This window comes from Marmota monax, unplaced genomic scaffold, assembly GCF_021218885.2.
Source record: "Marmota monax isolate L192 unplaced genomic scaffold, Marmota_monax_Labrador192_F-V1.1 WCK01_AAM20220418_F8-fsc00119, whole genome shotgun sequence".
Classification (NCBI taxonomy): domain Eukaryota; kingdom Metazoa; phylum Chordata; class Mammalia; order Rodentia; family Sciuridae; genus Marmota; species Marmota monax.
Window position 1 is genome coordinate 5,938,392 of NW_026694771.1, and position 19,895 is coordinate 5,958,286.

General features: G+C 39.5%; 1 protein-coding gene across 1 annotated transcript in view; it reads right to left on the reverse strand.

Moving 5' to 3' along the window:
- The window catches only part of Plcxd2 (phosphatidylinositol specific phospholipase C X domain containing 2), a 48,210-nt gene that overhangs the window by 20,685 nt on the left and 7,630 nt on the right, over window positions 1-19,895 (reverse strand). Inside the window, exon 2 of the mRNA XM_046425237.2 lies at window positions 333-793. Coding sequence (XP_046281193.1) covers window positions 333-793 — 461 coding nt within the window. The remainder of the gene's footprint in view (window positions 1-332; window positions 794-19,895) is intronic.

A 19,895-nucleotide genomic window follows, 5' to 3' on the forward strand; every position in this document is an offset into this window, starting at 1 on the left:
GCAGACCTCTGGGAAGATATAATGGTAAGGACCTAGTGGCCCATTTCACAATTTTGCCTCGGGCTAGTTCTGAGCAGGCCTTTCTGTCAATTTACATGCCAAGCAGATTGCCAAACTTTAAATATTTGGCAGGGGTTAACCCAGTGAAATAGAGCTCAGGGAAGCTTTGCAATTATCCTAGAGCTCAGGAATCAGTGTACCAAACAATCCCACACTTTCCAGCCTTTGAGCCCAGGGTTGAGCTGTTTTACAGATGAATACACAGGAAAAGCAGAAAGAGCTGCCTTCGTGCCCTTGACCGCTCGTCCCTCCTGTGCCTCCTTCCCTCCTACCTGGCGCTTCTTCTCCCACAGGGTTTGCAGCGTCATGCTTTCCACACTGCAGGCTGGACACAACTTGTTTTCAAAGGCCTCCTGGATCCGGAGAACCAGGCATTTGTGATGCGCCTCATCCATGGCATAGAAGTGGTTAAAATCGAGGAAGACAATCTCTTGGGGGTGTTGTGTAAGGAAGGAGTCAATCTCCATCAGCCCATCCCAGACCTTGATGCCAAAAAGCCCATGGATGAAGTAGATCTCCTGGTCAGTGTCCCCTGGCTTGGAAGACACACGCAGGTCAAAGTAGCGGATCCCAGCTTCCAGCTGTTCCCGGAAGGTCAGGTTCTGAGTCACAGACCACTTCTTCATGAGCTTCTTCACCAAGGAGATCCTGGCGAGGCGTTTGATAGCCTGAGTTTGGTCAGGCCCCACAGGGGACTTTTCATCCACCCAGTAGCTGAATGAATCATGGGAACCTGGACAAGGCAATAAAAGGGAAGAAGACATGAGGTGGGAGCTGGGAGCATGGAGCCGACCGATAAGAAAACGACCGCAACAAAAATGAAGAACGCAATGTATGAAAACATTGTAAATGGATACTTGCAAGATTCTCCAAGCTTGCTGAGGAGGAAATAAACGCAAATAAAAGCAATACAGTCTTATTAGCAGCTTGTTAAGCCCAGGGTAACACTATAATTCTCACATATTGCTAGTGTGAGGTAAATTAATAAATACTCTACTGGAAAGCCATTTAGAAATATGTTGAGAAACAGTAGCTTTAAAATATTCATTTCCCTAATCCAGTAATTTCATTTCAGGAAAGCTGTGTGGAGGGAAGAAACTCAAATATTAGGAAATACAAAGATGGTTGCTGAAGAATATCCAAACACAGAAACTGGAGGTTGCTTAAGTGCCCCTCAGAGAAAAATGCTTCATGGTGGCACATACACTTTATTTACACTGTCACTGAAACCAACGGCAGGAAAACACTGTCTCTAAATAACGCTGGGACAGGCATTTTAATTTTAGGAAATGTAGAATTTAAAGAATTAGTCCCCTTTTTGTGCTTTTAGAATATAAAAAATAAATAAATTTTAATTTTATGTATATGTGCCATTTTACTATTGTAAAAATCTGAGTCAGTAGGGATGATTTCTTGACAGATCAAATAATCTGATGCACTGAACACAAATTAGTGATCTTGTATTCTTTTTTAAAAACTGATATCTTGATAGTTGAAATTGCTATTCAATGGTTCCACTACATATTATATTCCTCTGCCTTAAGAACAAGAGGGTAGGAATCCTCTTGAACACTGAAATTATTTTGGTATAAAGTATAAGTGACTGTGATCTGTGTACTTTTGACTATGGTGAGAAATTATTTTACTAGTAAATATTTCAGGTGAAATTTTCTTTAACAATTATTTTTAATTTGTCATTCCTTTTTATCCATTGTCAGTCTTGATGCTGTTTATTATCTATTAACTCATGTGGCAGGCTAATTTGTTTAGGGCTGTTCCTGGCTTTGAGGCTGGGGACAACACAGAAGTAGCTGTGTGCAAATCTAGGAGGAAAACGTCCTCGTTCTGACATTACTAACCATGTCCCTACCAAAACCACTCACATGAGAACCAAAATTCTTGTTCATTGTCATATGCTTTCCATTTTACTAAATTTTAGAGTAGGAACTTCATATATAATATGAATTTTTTTATAAAATTCCACTGTTTTATATTATTTGCATTCTCTTGAATAGAAATCATTTTGCATTGGCTTTACTATTTTATCATCTCAGAGATAAAGTGAACAAAAGAAAATCAGGTGACAGAAGATGCTCTATTTTTATGCAGCATCTAGAACATGGAGGGGATTCAATAAGTATTAAGAAAAATCGTATTTATTAATCCTTAAGCAAATTGAATTTTGCAAGTGAGAAAATTACCAGCATATTTCAGATAAAAAAAAATTACCATTACTGATAGAAATGTGGAGCAAGTCCCTTTGGATCTTCCGCATTGGTTATCACTGTTAATAAGACTCACTGGATACTTGCCTAATGCTCTGCTTCCTTTGGCTATACAGAAACAAGAAATTTTTATATCTCCTCATTGAGAGATTTATTACAAATACCTTATATATGGGTGGTGAACAGCCAGTTCTCTTCTTTCTAAATTGTATTAAAAGCCCAGCTGTTCAGGATGCAGTGTGTAATACAGCACAAGGCACATATTGAACTTAATTCTTCCCTGGGCATCTGGGAATAGCCATTATCCAAGCACGGAGGAGAGACACATCCCCGCTGGGGTTCGTTTGTTGATGCTGAGCCCAGTTTCAACTCCAGAGGGAGATGTGCTAACAACCTCCAACACTCTTCTCCATGTCTGAGGACTGTGCAGAAATGTGACAACGAAGGGACCCTAGGGGCCGTTTCTGAACATGCAGGGTACCCAGCTCATCCCACAGAAGAGAGAACAGGCACAGTCCCCTTGAACACTGAGTCTCTCTTAACTCTGTTCCTTTATCATTTCTCTGGTTCATCTCATACTTTCTGACATCCTGTGCTTGGTACCTACTCCCCACCCTGATAGGATAAGATAATGGACAGGTTGTTTGCTGAATGTTTTATAGTGGCTGCCCTACCTAGGCTGACAGCAGTCAAAAGCAACCATCACTCAATAGCTACCATCAATATTTTTGTCTTTCTATTTATTTTTTTTTCTAGACAGCTTTTGCCTATTACAGAGTGAGTTACATAACATTCCAGCAATGTCATGCACTTAACTACTTTGTGAAAAAACAGGCTCAAAATGACCTCCTCCGTGTTGTGCAGACAGTATTTACAATGTAAAGCAATCTGCAAACAGTACTTATAAAAATCCTTACATTTTACAGTGTAAATTCATTACATTCCAAATTCATTATCAAAATTTCTTCCCTTCTTCTCTTTCCAAGGAAGTTATTTTACTCTTTAAAAACAGTCTACAACAAGAGCGATTCCCCCACTTGCCCTGGGATACATGAATCAAATTCATGTACTCCCCAGAAAAGGAGAAATATGACTCTGCTCATTAGTCCTTGACTTCTTCTTTAAGAGAATGGCTGCATGGGCATTGCTACGGACAGCAGTTCCATGCATTCTGGTTTGTTTAATGACAAGGCCAGAAAATAGTTTAGGGGATCATCCTCTGTGAATTCCTGCCGATGAAAGCTTTTCCACTGCTACTACCCAGCACACTGACTGTCATCTTTACTCGACCCTCTATGTCTGCTTATCTCTGTCTAAAATAGACTTAAATGGTGCTCTTTTAATTAACACAAAGCACTTTCCCTCTTCTGGCTTGCCCTCAACACTGCTGTCTTCCCTTTCCCTCTTGTGGTCAAAAATCTTATTAACCCTGCCAACCAGGCTTGCTGCCTTTTCCTGCTCTGACCTATTATTCACTCCTCACCATCTAAGTCTTCCTTCCACCCTTTTATTGTTGATCCTGACAACTTCTAATCAACCAAATAGTTTTATTCTTCTTGGCTTCTTTGAGGTCTTGCCAACCTAGCTCTTTTCTGGAGCCTTCCATTGCCTTGAACTCAGTGATAGGGCTGAATATTTCTGGGCTTCTTATTCTTCCTTCATCTCTGTCCTATATCTTTTGCTTGCTCCTCTTCCTCTCTCTTATTTCCAAATTTAAATGTTTTCCAAGGATATGTTCTCTATTTTCTCCCTTTTCCCACTTCAGAGATTACACACCTCCCAGTTGACCACAGCACCTGTAAGTAGGTGACACCAGAAGCTTCCTTTCTAGCTCAGACTCTTGTAAGTGTGGTCCTCCACCTGGCAGCTTGCACACAAGACAAATTACATATTTCTTAAGTCAGCAATTCACACTGTTCTTGTCACCTCTGCAAAGTGCCTTTCCTGAATTTTGGCCAATAAATCACCCAGTCACACTTGAGATCTTGGATTCTATTTGAATTCTTCTCACACCCCAGCTCTCTTCTTCCAACTAGTTATCGAAATTTTACACTTGACCTTTGCAACAAATATCAAACGTGTCTCTTCCCGCGACCTTTGACTGCTGCTCCTCATTGATAGACTAATTCCCTGTCGAATAATCAGGACTAAAAGGACCCTAATCCTTTTACTCCAGCAGCTCTCTTAATTTGTTCATATCAAAAGGTAGTGATTTTAGGCACAGCTATGATTATGACACTTTCTTCCTGTCTCCCAAATCAGGTTCAAAAATCTGAAACTGGGAGTTAGGACTTTCTCCAATATGGCTCCAGTGCCTCATGGCCTCATCCTTCCCCAGACCTCGCTATGTAGCCTGGCATCCTTGGAGTGCAGTATACCTAGAAAGACAGATCTCTTTCTGGACTCTGTTTACTCTCATTTGCTGCCACCCTTTGTAAAATATTCTCTCATCCCAAATCTGTCCATATCTCCTCCCCAGAATTTACAGCCCATATTAAATTGCTTACTCCATATCTCTTTTCTGATCTGTAAAATGGGCACAACAGTACCTGTTGTCATAGAATTGTGAATATTCTAATACATGCCAAGTTCTTAGGTACACGCTGACACGCAGGAAGTGCTGGACTATCATGATGTGCATTATCAACCAGTCTTTATTTGTTAGAAACTAGAGGGCAAAGGACTTATAAACTGAAGCTCCTTATCCTCAACACTGAAGTTCTGGAAGGTGGTCTTTTTTTCTGTGCTTGACTCATTGTTCCTCATTGGTTGATATGCAGAGGACAGATTAGCCTGCATTTTATTGAACACAGCTAGCATTCTCTAGTCACAGACTAAGCTCTAGTCACCACCCACTTCTAAAATCTTATCATTCGATTTTTCTACTTTCTGATCACAATTACTTTTCCTCTGCCTCATTGCAACTGCAATTTTACATTTCCCACCAATCCCAGAGCCCAGTACTGGATTTTCTTCATCCTTCAGCTTTTTCTGAGGCCATTCAGTTGCCATTGTCACCTGCAGGGTTAGTAATTATAACTATCTGAAAGCCGTTAGGATCACTGCTAAATCATGTTATTATCTTCACATAAATCATGTGCACAGCCCTAAGATGCACATGGAAATATTAACATGACATTTTCTAACAACATTTTTTTTAAAGAAGGAAGGGAAAGGAGAAGGGTCTTTTTTTAAGAACCTTTATTTTTGTTTGTTTATTTTTATGTGGTGCTGAGGATCGAACCCAGTGCCTCACGCGTGCAAGGCAAGCGCTCTACCACTGAGCTACAGCCCCAGCCCCTAACAAATTTTTTGATTAACAGCAAATGTTTTTCTCCTCTTCTGTAAGTTTTAGGAAACGATAAGCATCAGATATTATTAGATCACTATTTTCATTCAGACTTTTCTCCTCAGGGATTTTTGCTGTCATCTGAAGACTAATTGTATAAGTAGTAAGATATATGGACATAAGTCCTTCCTTAATACTCTATAATCCTAGGACCACTTTTAGCTATAGAAAAGTAAAGGTTTCTTTTTCTCCCCTCCATTTTCTGGAAATTTAGTTTTCTGTCTTTTTATTTACACAGTTATTATTCTTTTTCCTTCCTATTTTCTTGGACCATCAATAGCCATTAATAAATTTTCTTCTTCCTCTCTATGCATACCAACCTCTGGCTAATGTACGTAAAGACACTTTGTAAAAGAAAGCAGTGATCCATAACCTTAGATGTTAGAATCATCCAGAGGGAGTTTTCAAAAAACACAACCCCACCACGATCCCATCTGGAATCTCTCTGGAGTGGGAGCTCCCCAGATGATTCTCTTGCATTCCCAGGCTTGACATCCATGGCCATAATACAAGCTTATCTTTCCTAACAAGTTCATTGGCTTCTGTATATGGCTTTCTTAGGTTGCTTATCTAGTGATTTCAATTCTCCAAATAACAAGATTGCTTTTCCTATATTGAGATAGATGCTCTCTTCGCCATCCCTTTGCCTAGGAATGCCACATTCAATGAATAATCACAGCTTTTAAATGCAGAAAAAAGATATTGGGAGACCTGGCTTTCCTTACTGTATCTTCTAGGCAGTGATTAGAAGAGGTTGCTTGAGATTAATAGGGGCCTTTGGGATGTGTGTTTGGTTGGAGAGTTCAGAAGAAAGTCACTGGGGCAGCAAAGCCCTGAGGAAAGAGAGTTATTGTGGAAAGAGGCTCCAGGATCTTTGTTTGGAGCTACAATTATTTCTTCCTGGACACCACTGGGGCACAAGAAAATCTAAGAGGTCAACAGCAAGAAAGAAGGTGGCCCTGTGAGTTGCAGGGACAATCAGTTTGCTCTTTATCTGGAGCGCACATTGCTGCTTAATTCTTTCTCAGGTTTGTTATTTGGGGATTAGAAATCTCAATTGAGCATATAGCAGTTTTTAGTTAAAACACTTTCATTACCCATTTCTCACAAATTGGAAGAGTAGCCATTTTCTGAATGCAATTAGAAAGAACTTAAAGTACGCTTCTTGGGAACCTGATTTCTAAATAAAATGAAAAGAATTCAAATCACACACTCTGTACCTAAAATGATCCACTGCATTACAACACAGTGGCACATCAGAACATGTGGTAATCATACTCAAAGCCATGAAGGGAGGACTGGGGCGGGAGTTCAGGGAAACTTCTTTACTGCATCTTTGGGAGGCATCCAGGGAGGTGGGGGTGGTGATCCCATGTCAAAGAACTCATCACATGACATGTTTAAGAATCTCTCTGTCTCCATCTTCCTCTAGTACTGCTCTGCTTTGCTGAGCCTTCAACTTTGAAGTCCATTCACCTTTCCAGGCTGGCTCACTGACCCCTTCCTTGACTGGGTGCCTCTCACCATTCAGGGTATCTGGCCTATTAACATTGACATCACAAAAATTAGTTCTTGTGGGGAGAAAAAATATCTTACTCTGATGCCCAGATATGCATAAGGTACATAAATAGATACATAGTACATCTGCAGTATTAAAATTTCACATGGGGGTTGCCATCAGGATAGGGATGTTTAAAAAGACTGCTGAGCAGAGTGATAATAAACAAAAGGCTGAGAAACAGTGCCCTAGACTGAGCCCCTGGCTTGTCTGGCTTCACCTCTGAGACTGTGCCTCTTTTTGTCCTTATTGGCATGTTTCTCAAATCCCTCCAGCAACTGTTTCCCACTGGACCTCCATCCATAGGTGACCAATTACCAAGAAGTTCTATTCTCATTTCCTGCCCCAGAACACTAGTAGGCTGGGAACCTTTCAGTTCTTCCCTTTTCTAGTTATCTCTAAGGTATTCCCAGTTGTCATCTCTGGGACCAAGAAGTCATTTCTCAGCCCCAAAGGACCCAGACTAGCAGTCTATATATATCAGCTTAGGAAGCAGAAATTTACAAATGATGAGCCCTGAGACTAATTTAGTGAACTACCTCAGCTCAGAAGAAGCTAAGTGGAGAGTTCTCACAGTGGTTAAGAGCATAGGGTCTGGTACCAGGCTGCTTGAATTCCTAACCTATTGACTAGCTACATAACTGAAATACTGTGTTTTGTTTCCTCATCTGCGAAATAGGGATAACATCAGTACTAACTTCATTGGTTTATTGTGAAGACTAAATGAATCAAGTCAGGAAAGCACTTGGAAGATTCCCTGGCCAACAGAATGGGCTCAAACATAACCTATTATTAAAATAATAACATAACCTATTATTAAAGAATTTGTCATCTTCTACCTGGATGATACTATCAGAGAAATAAATAATTGAAACTTCAGTAAATATTTATATTTAGATACTGCCATGACAATTAACATTTACAGCTGGGAAAAAGAAGTCTGAAGTTTAAGTGATTTATTTTAGGTTAAAATCAATATCAAAGGAAGCAACTTCAGATCACAGTATTATACAATTAAAGTTTCTATTAGCACTAAAACAAAACTTATAAATGATGTTCAGTCTGTTCCTAGGTCCATAATTGGAAATAATCATGATTTGAGAGTGTAGGAAAAAGAGTTCCAAGAATGTTCTTGAACCTTTTTTTTTTTAACGATAGAATCAGACATCTGCAAGGGATTTAAATATTTTAAAAAATAGAAAAACAAATCTAACCTATTGAAAAAAACATGTTGGATAGAAGATTTTTGGAGAGTAAAAGTCTACATAATCCATTATTTAAAATGGAAACAAACAAAAAAACCCAGTAATGTCTTTCCAGCTTATGGGAGGAAAAAAGCACCCTAACAGTTTTCACAAATATCATTAAAACACTCAAACATCTCTTCTGGATTTATTTTGAACAACTTTTCTGTATTTTCTCAACATGCTTTATCACTTCCTGTTTTTCTTTGCAAGTATGGGTTTTTGAGGCTTCTTGACTTTGCCCATTTTATTCACAGTCTTTTTGCTTTTTTTGGAAGACATTTTCACTTAATAATGTGACAAGTTGAGAGCACTAATGCAGAACTCTAGCCTACTGGGAAAACAGCAGAATAAGGATGCAATACATTTTTTATTCCACCTTCTGGCCTGGATGCACCTGCAACTTAAATGTTTTAGTTAGCTCATGCATGTGAACTGACTGCAATGAGATTTTTTAAAAAAAATTCAGACAGTGAATTCCCAGTAAAACATAAGTGTTATAGCAAATGTTTAGATAGGTAGAGTTTGGATAGTCAGGGATATCTATAGAGCTGTTAGAACTAATGTTCTCTCAATTAAAGTATTTATGTGCATGTCTATATGTATATGTATAAAACTGGGCCATCTGAAATGAAATACCCCCCAAAAACCCTATTATTTAAGGGAAAAATACCACTTTTTATTTATTTGAAAAAGTATCTTTAAGAGAAATGAACAAATCTAGTTCTCTAAAATATTTGATAGAACTTCTAATAGATATTATTAATTTTTCTCTAAAAACATTTTAGAGGCAAATATTATTCTAGGACCATTTTTGATAGGGTCCCCTAAGCACCACATAAACCCCATATTTTTATCAGGATTTAATCATATTATTTTTGTAGAAATTAAGATGGTATGTTCCATTACAAGTTTGGGCTAAAAACATGTACTTGATATGTATATATTTTCTATTAGAAATAGAGAGTTCCATTAGGGTTTCTCTATTTTATCAGTCTGAATTTTAGGTTTCCTAATTTATAATTTGCATATTCTTTCCCTGGCTGTTAGCCTATACCATATGTGTTATGGGAGGCCAGAGTAATACAGGCAGTTTGGGGGAAAAAAAATCACCTGGTACAGTAGATTTTTCAGTTACCCACTGAAGCTGATGCTGCACAAAACTGCACTGAATGTTAAATTTATTTCTTCTAAATTAATGTAAAATACACACAGTTAAGTACAAATTCTATATTGTGGGCAAATTAAGATTTTAGTTGCAAAGACCCTGTCCAGTGCAAAAACAACAACAACAACAACAAAAACAGGCCAAAGACTGAAAACTTGCTCACGCTTTAGTAAAGCTGGGTCATTCATATGATGCTGGCTACCAGGAGGTGTCTGGGCAATAGCAAAGGCTCAAGTGGCCTGGAAGATGATCAGTGCAGACAGCAGAAGAGAAGGCTACACTGTGCTATAGAAAGAAAAGATATTAAGTGTGTAAGTCCAAGAAAGAGAGTAATTTGCTCCTATCTCTTAAGGAGGTAAAGAAAGGAGAACACACCCCAAATGGAATTGGAATCAGAAACTGAGAGGCTAGGTAGGATAATGGCTCTACCTCATATTGTCAGTCCAACTTTTGAGTTTCAGAGATGAAGGCCTGGTTGCTTATTAAGCAATTTTAAAGTTTTTTTTTTTTTCTGAGAGAATAAAAGGAATTTATGCTTTGATTTATACAGAGAACAGAAGATTCTGTCTTCATAGACTTTCTATTAAAATAATCTCTCAACATTATTTTTTAGAAAATGGACTGCAAAATGAGATTTAGTCTTCAACGTTATCTCACTAAAAGTGCTTGCATTTTAGTGATGTATAATTTTTTTTAGAAGTTGAAAAACAAAAACCAAATGTACTAAAATGAAAGCAGTCAAACCTTCCCACTCAAAATCATGTGATTAAAAAATCTGGCAATTTTCCCAAGGTTTGGAGAGATCATTGTTGAAAAATGACTAAATTTACAAATGACTCCAAATGTCTCAATATGTGTCAGTCAGCAAGGCAAGGTTTCTGGAAGAAGTGCAATTCAGGCATTTCTCACTCATTTGGGCACAGCTCACTCTCTCTGCATGAGTGTGCACTCAGATTAGGTGGTGACGAGAACTATGTGGGGCCACATCTGAGGCCCTTCAGAGAGCACTGGTCCAGCTGGGCTCCAGGTTGCTGGTGGTCAGGCCCTGACCCCCAGTGGAGGCCCTCCCTTCCAGGGTTTTCCTGACTCAGGACAGGGGCCAGCTCTGTTGGACTGGGGGCTTTCATATGTCCTTGTGAAGGGGCACACAAGCAGAGCAGGGACAGAGGGAATCAGTGTAGCAGGGATGTAAAAAAACTGCTGGAACAAACCACAAATCTGGGGCCAGTTAATGAAGATTTTTACCCATGACTTCTTACAAAATGGGCATGTTAAAAAACAAAAATGCTCTCTTGAATGTGCATAGTAAATGCCTTATCTGGAACAAGAACATGTGATAAGAGAAAACAAGCCATTTCTAATCCCCATTCTCCTCTAAGCAGAGTGAATCCTGGTAACTGTAGTATCTTCTGTTTGCTAAGCACAAGCGAAATATTCATCTCTGGCATTAAGAGCTTTTGACACACTTGAACCAGTATTAATAACTGGGTAGTGCACACAAGTTTGGAGACAGAAGCTTGGAAACACCTAAGCAGCTCTGGGGAGGAAGGGGAGAGAAGCCCACCCACTAGGAGTAAAGGCTGCGGAAACTGAGACTGGAAGTGGGGCAAAGAAAGGGGGTCTGATAGGGGGATGTAGGACTAAGGAAACAGAGTCCCAAGAGGAGACAAACCGAATGCAGAGTTCTCATAGATACAGTGCAATTTCACTTCTGTGTTTCTCACTAAAAGATGGATGAATATTTTTAAAGTGACAATTTAAAAGGGTGCCCTGTTATTAAGCTGTCTGAAGAACGCAGGTGTCTCAATCCAACTCTGTTTTGAGGCCCCATCCCACCAGGAGCTCTGCTTTCTCAGATCTTCCCTCCTGGCATTGTCTCACCTGGTACCTGGACAAAAGTCCACAGGCAGAGGCCAATCTAGCTGGGGAAGAGGGTTGTGCTACCCAAAGGGGAGAAGAAGGTAGGAAAGTGTAAGGGAAAGCCCTTATTTGTTTATTTATTTGGGTGTACTGGTATTAGAACCCTCTCACAGGGTCCAGAAGTATAAACACAGGTAAGCAAGATGTACAGAGTTAGGGGCATTCTAAGGAGAAATCAGATGTACAAAATAAAGGAACAAAAGAGCACAGTAGAAAATGAGATGAACAACAGGAATGGCATTTCACGAATACTACAGCCATGGCCAGAAAATGCATTGTTCAGTTAATCTGCACATATAGGAGATCTTCAAAAATGAGGCAGGGAATGTCTTTTCATTAGTTGACTCACCATTCACGACCACAAAAGGAGCCCAGCTGGAGCTTTACTCTGCCCAGAGGAGCACTCTGGTGGCTAGAATGAGGCAGATCTGCACCACCAAGACCAGGGGCTCCAGCTCTGTGGCTCCACAGCTATAGATGACTCTGATGAGGAGCTTTTTATAAATAATGCATGCCTCATCTCATGTACTGTGTGTGCCTTATTTCAAGGTAACAGATTACCAGAAAGGGAGAGCGAGCTACTGGGACTCAGAAGTGAGGCCTGCAAACTCTGAGAAGTCTTTTAAAATCTGCTCTGGAAGGACAATAATCTACACAAACCTCTCTGGGACTGCTGTACCTGAACATGTATTTGGATAACAGAAGCCAGCCCATTTCTTTCTTTACTTTTCCCGGTTGTGTAACAAAAAGATGGTGGCCCCCTTGTTGTGTTTCTCTTACCCCTCCCTCCCTACCATTTATACACCATCGGACTATTTCCTGCAATTCTCCAATAAGGGGGTGGAAGATACAGATGGAATGGCCAGACTCTACACTTGCACTGACATTTAAAGGTCAAGTCTCCTTGTATCATAAATAATGATATTTTCCTCCCACATGTACGAAAGGGATAGCTCTGAGAGCTACTGGGGCCGGGGTGGTGGTGGGGAAACCTTTGAAAGTTCACTGGGCTAAAAAGATTTGATTTACTGCAATTTTGCCGAATGCTTTACCTGTGATAGCTTATGTCATAAAGAGTTGAAGAAAATTAAAGGATGAATCCATCCAGCTATTGTTTTGTACCTCTATTTTTATCGATTATAATATGGTTTGCTTCACAATAAATTAAGATTCCTAAAAGAACTGGAACAATGACATAAATAGGACCTAGTTTTCAAAAATTTTCCTTCATATATGGTGTTTTTTTCTTTTTTTTAACTGCTAGACCTTTTGTGCTAGAGATCAGGTGTTACCTCTGAAAGAGTTTCTATCTGTGGGAATACCATATGGCCAAGTACCACTGAAACTTCCCTGTTTGAAAGAGAAATTGTTTTGGAGGAACCACATATTCAGCATGCATTTCTTCAAAAATGGTCTCTTCTTTTCCTTGCCTCCAGTGCCCATGGAAGCTTTTCCACCTAAGAATTAAAAGACACTCGGTTTCCCTCCCCAATGTTTGTACCCCAGATTTCTACATTATCTTGCTGGTGACCCCTGGCAGGGGCTCTTGTCTGAAACTAACTAAAACGACTTCAGTTTATTGAATGTTTTTAACACATGCCAGACTGGGCATTTTATTTACATCATCTCATCTGATCTCTCCCACAATCCTGCAAGGCAGTGGTTACATGCCTGCATTTTATAGATGAGGAAACAGAGTCTGGGATTAGCTCAGGGTTGCAAAGATTCCAAGTGGCCACCTAGGATAGATATCTGGGTCTGTCAGACTCAAATCCACATAAAGATTCTCTAGGGATGACATAATTTCTTCTATATCCTTGCTGATTAAGTAAGTCAAATACATGCTCATCTACTTTTGATAACATCCCAAGGTTTTTCTTTAGAGCTAAATGCCTGGCCTTCATCCCAATACAGAGAAAATTGACTAAAGCTATTTAAATTTTGTAAAGACTGGAAGAATTTCTATATAGGGACACACGAGGGCACTCTAACCTTCTTTCAGTTGAGTAAACATTTCCTTTGTAATTCCACTGCTCAGAACCTTGGTCCCAGTGCTGGTTCTGCTTTGGTACTTATTTAAACTTGGGTTTGCAAATTCATACTCAGAGCTCAGCTTCTCCATTTCTAAACTTAGGAAGGTAGATAAAATGAGCCTTAGGGTCTCTTCTATCCTGAATTGGATGCTTCCAGTTTATTAACTACTCATTAAAGGGATTTATGACCTTATTTAACAAGGACTATTAATGATTGCAAAGAAATGTTTCTTTCATACTTACCACACTTAAACTGAAAATGTGCTTTAGATTTAACTCATCGTATATACAAAAAAAAAAAAAAAAAAGCCCTCAAATCATTTCCAAAACAGGTTGTTATTTCTTTTTTTGATCATCCAGAATTTCATCAAATTGCTGGAGAAATTCTTTCCTCTCCTCCAGATTCACAGTGACATTTTCCTGTCCACTGACGCTGGGTCTACCCTACATTCACCAAATGCATTGGCTGGAAGCTCGTTGCTTGTTTAGTTTCTATGTCACAATTTCCTTTACTCTAAAGGCTGGGGCTCGCTACTTTGTGGTCATTTTTAATAAGATATATCATGGGGGCTTTGAGAAGATAATCCACCTTTGTTATCATGAAGATTGGCTGAAATATTTCACAGTGCAGGGTTATTTTAAGATTCATTTGACAAACTGAAGAATAACCAAGATAGAAAGATGCTTTTCAGCAGATCCCCTTAAGGACAAGAAGGGTCTTTCTTCCTTCCTATAAATGAACGGCTAAGCCCAGTGCTCTGACAGAGGAAAGGGAAAATACAATAAGTCACAGTCTAAATTACATGGAATGATAGGTTTAAAGGAAATTTGTACATTACACTCAGCAGGGACAGTGAGTAGAAACACACCCACTCTCAAAGACCAGTGTTCTGAGGAGCTTGCCCACCTGCTAATGCCTCATGCTGATTTTTTTGAACAGAGGCAAAAGATTTTTCCTCTGCTAGAGCCTTGCTGGGTGATTACTACACAGACCACTTAAACCAGTAGGCTGCTTTTGTTGCAAGTCAATAAAAAGCCTCCTAGATGTCTGGTCTTAAAAAAAAAAAAAAGAGGGCACTTGTTCAGCCAGACCAGGTCAGCAGGAAGTCCTTCAAACATAACCATCCTCATGGGTGCTCCAGCAGAAGAGCCCTGGCATGGAAACAAAGCCTTCAGATGAAAAGAATACTGCCTTTTATTACAACCAACTAAAAGTGCTGAAGTTATAGCTGAACACTAGGTCAATTTCCAACTCAAAAAATGTCCTTTACTTAATGCAATTAAATAAATTTGGTAAGGCTAATCTTCACAGTTCTAGCATTATTATCAGGACTTTTTCAATCTGTTTAACTTCTCTGTGCCTCAATTTCTTCATCTGTAAAATGGGGTTAACAAGAATACCTACATCACTGGGTTATTATAGGATTAACAGGGTTTACATACATCAAGTAAAGCAATATTGGACACCTATACAAGTGTGATTAAGAAGACTATTCTTTTACTTTTGTTATTACTATCATTGTAGTTTTCTTATTTTAAAAGCCTTAGGACACCTTAAGATTTTTCAATGCTGTTACAAGATTGTGTCTCATCCTAGGCATTATTACTTGCTTTCTTAACTTACCTGAAAATATCTGTTCTTTATGCATAAGTCCTTTGTAGACATTTCAAGATTCCATGTCTCTCTCTTCCTTGCCTCTCAGACTACCTCCATTTTTTCCATAAGGTTCTCACTCTGAGCCAGACACCAATTGTACAGAGACGACAAAACACTGCTGTGCCTAGCAGAGAGACAGAGAACAGTCCCCGTGGGTGACACTATCCCACCTGTAAAGGAGACATGCATAGAAGTCCATTCTGAGCTGCTTCTTACAGGATGAATTATAAGTGGCCAAGTGAAGTGGGGGTGGGTATTAGAAAGGAGGGCATTATGGTAGAGAAAAGAGAAGTTCAAAGACTGAAGTCATAAAAAGGACATTATATTTCCTTCTGGGGTTTTCTTTGGGTCCTACATTGCCTCTGGCTCCCTAGAGGTTACAAAACAAAGATCAAGTACTCGGTGCAATGTTGGAAACAATCCAGTATAGGTGTGTTTTGCCAGGTCTTTTCCATTTCTTTCACCTATCATTTCTACAGTTAGCTATGGAGGCTGTTATGGTTTCAAATATAAGGTGTTCCCTCAGTGCCTTAATCCACTAGAGTGGTTTAACTGGGTGGGAACTGTAGGCAGGTAGGGTGTCACTGGAAGAGTTATTCTCTGGGGGTTCCTTTGGGGCATATACTTTGTCTCTGGTGAACAGAGCTCTCTCTCTGCCTCTGGATTGCTCTGTCCTGTTATCCTCTGCCAAGCCCTTCCACCATGATTTGCTGCCTCATTTCAGGCCCAGAGCAGTGAAGTTGGTCATTTTTGAACTGAAACCTCTAAAACCATGATAACCAAATAAGCTTTTTCTCCTCTAGGTTCTTCTTGTCAGATTTGTTTAAAAAACAAAGAAGCCTTACTATCCTTGGGAACTATCCTATTGTTCCTAGGCTTCTTCACATTTTAATTACCTATATGTGACCAGCTCACAATCATTAGTTTGAGTCACCTGACTCCAGCATGCCAATTTAACTGCTCTTTGCTTTGTGCTTCCAGGGCATTTAGTTCCTACCTGATGAACTTTGGACCACCTGACTGTAAGTCTTTAAGGGCAGGATAATGTCTAATTCATGCCCATATCTCCAGGTTTGGTAAGTTTCTGGCATATAGAAGGTATTTAATACATAAATATCGAATAAATAAAGTCACGAATATCTGAATGAACTGATGCACAGGGGGCTGCCTAAAGCTGGTAAGTATAGATGTCCTGATCATTTTCCAAACTTCTCTGTTCCATTCATCTCCTTTACACAGGTAGAGTTCACTCTCCCTACCTTTTCACTCCCAGCACCTGTTTACCCCTAGATCCATTTATCTCCATTTGTCCTTCTAGCTTGAGTTATCTGGGTCAATGAAGAGGAAAAGTGTCAGAAAACACAGAGTACAAAAATAAATCAGAAGGGATGACTAAAAAGAGGGCTATAATAAAATATTGCACTGAACAATTTAAAAAATCCCAGAGAGTAGATTCCCTGAAATTTATACCTACGTAATTTATTTTCTAATAACCTCTCCTTGGGACCTCTCATCTCACACATTTAAATTAGGTCCTTGGAAAAAAACCACAGCATTTGTAGGGGTTTTGACTCCCTATTAACAAGTGCAGAAAGGCTGAGGCCTATTTAGCATATTCAAAATGAGCCAGCCTGGAGTCCCAGAACCAGACTGAGGGACCATTTAGTAGTCTTCCATCCGAAGAACAACATCTTTAAACCTTCCTGTCAATCCATAGGGACAAACTTCACCTCTCAGCCTTCTTTTCCATGAGGCATGTGGGAGAGTGTTAATAATAACCACCAAACTGCCAGCAAAATCTAAGAGAGCCATGTGGCCAATTTAATTTTTAATCAGTTGCCCATTGAATTTGTAATTACCCACAATACAACAAAGCAATGTGGAAGGCAGGACTCCTAGAAGCAGAGGATATTGATCAACTTGTTCATTTTTATGTGTGGAGAAGCTAGTGAGCAATCCACTGCCTGAGGATAGATATCAGTCTTGGGTCTTGCTTTTACCCCCACCTGGCTGGACAGGTTAAGTGGAGTACATGGGAAGTTTCCAGGTGCTTTCAGACTGATGATATTTTCAAATGAAATATTTATGCATGAAACAAATGCAAGCAGAGCTTCTCTGGTTAAAGGCCTCTCTCCGAAGCCCTCACTCCTGCCCTGAGGTGTCCTGGGAGGTACCAAGAGGGCAGCAAACCTCTCCAGGATTCTGAAGGGTACAAGAATTATTCAGTCACCATAGGCAGCCCCCAAATCAAACCCCACAGCCTATGATTCATTCAAGTCAAGGGTTTTCAATGCCGGTAATGGGAGGTACTTGAAATCCCTCCACATATGGGTGGTCTCTATTCTCTTTTCAAAAGATTCACTTCTTCCTCAAGTGTTCTATAGACCCTGAACCCCATACCCCAAAAGATATTGTGGAGATGATTCATTAATAAGAAATTCTTCCTCTATTCTGCTAATGTTCATTCTGCCATCTCCAAAACAGATGGCATCGTCTTTTGTCAAGTAGCCCCTCAGGAGGGACACTTGGGCATTCCCTGAGGAAATGTCTCAGTTCTAGATGACAATATCTATTTAACCACATTTCATTGTTTAACCTATAAAAATGATGCTGAGGTTTAGGGTGAGAGAAAAAATTAAATTAAATGTTCTACTACAAAATTCTCTTGCTTTTATTGAGTCGTTTGGTACAATTCTGTACATCAATGTGTGAAATCAACAGTATTGATGACTGAGGTAAAAGTAACAAAAGGTTCCCATTTCAGAACTGACTGGCACACATAGCTAACTCCCATGCTCACCTCCAAGCTTCCAATATGACTGGAGAAATAAACAAGAAATAACAGAACTCATGCAGAAGAGACAAACTGGAAATTCTCCTCTCTGGGACTTAAAATTCAGGATAGATTTTCTGAAAGAAGTAAAATTTTAGTTGAAATCTAAAATGAAATAAAATAAATAAGGGTACAAGCTTTAAACTCAACCCCTCTGATCTTAAATGTAATAGTAGTGATAGGTGAGGGCAGGGAACATACAAACTGTGAAATGTAAGATTCAGTTCTGAATCACCCCCCCTGGGCTCTACCTGTGTCCTCTCATTCTGAAATGTCCCACAGGTACCTCAAACTCAGCATGGCCCAGGCTAAGTGTATCTGTTTCTTCCACCACTCCAAACCTGCTGCTTCTCCTGTGCTAGTGTCCTTGGGAATGCCACTTCCTCCCACTTAACCACTTATCCAAGTGTTAACACTCCAAGTAATCACCATGGCCTGTTGATACTTCCTTCTAAATGTCTCCAGAGTCTGTCCCTTTTCTTAGCCTATGGTTTTACTCTCTTGTTCAGGTCACCTCCCACTTGAATGACCTCAACAGCAGCCCAATTCGTCCCCTTGGCCACAGTTCTTCCTGGTTCCACACATTCTGTGCTGCAGCCAGAGAGATCTTTCTAAAACACAAAGTTGACCTTGTTATTCACCTGCTTAAATCTCCTTACATTCCTGTGAAGATAAAACTAAATCCCTTTAACATGTTTTACTGGACCTCTAAGTACCTTTATTTCCAGCCACTCTCTTCCTTATAAACTTTGGTACAACTATGATAAATTATTTTGGTTCATTAATGGCCACTGTCTCTCTTGAAGGTCATCACCTATATTGTAATCTGCTGCCCAACCCAGAATACTGTTATCTGGAGGACTAGTTCCTGTGTATCTTCCAGAGTTTGGCTTCTCATGACTTCCTCCAGGAAGCCTCCAAAGACTTACTAAGGAGCCTATATCTTCTTCCAGCTGTAACCTATACTCCCACAGTTCTCCTACATGGCATGTTATAACTAATTGATGAAATATCCATTTCTCCAACTAGACCGTAAACTCTTTGAAGGTAAGGACTATGTCTGTATCAATCATCATCGAATTACCAGTACTTGGTAGTGAGCCTGGCATATGTAAGGAAATTAACACACTCATGTTGTATAGAGTGAAAGAAACAATGATTTTCTCACCTTAACCCTCACTCTGTCTAATAACTGATGGGTCATTATATTTCATTTCACTTTTATACAGTTATCTTACAGGCTTCCACCTGACCAAGTCTTTCAGTGGCTGCTTTTTGCTTTCAGGATAATGTTCAATCTTAGTATGGCATACGAGGTACATTAAGATCTAGTTCCTGTCACTTTTCCAAGCTCAATGCAAAGGTCACCTGTTCTTCGAAGCCCAGTTTATCAAGTTTTTCTCTTACTACTAGTAATAAAATTGGGCATTGGTTTCCTGAGTGTTATACTATGCATTCTTTTCTTTCATGTTTGAATTTTAGCTTTCTTCTAAGATCATAATCTCATGAAAATCAGAAAGAAGAGTCTTATTCATCTCTATAATCATTTTATCTAACACAAATGCTGGCACAAAAGGATACTCAATAAATATTTTGTGACTTAATTTTCTTTTAAACAAATGCAGTTTTCTACATGGGTAATGGAAACTGGAAAAAGCAAAAGGAGTACACAGGCACTAATTTTTTTTTAGTCAAATTAATACAACATGCTCACAAAATTTTCATGAGGATCCATATGGGCACTCACTTCCTGTCAGGATCTGAACTCAAACCTAGGGAGGATGGGTACAAACCCTGTTTTTACCTTTTGCTGTTTGGCTTTTTTTTTTTAATCTAGTTTCAATTGCA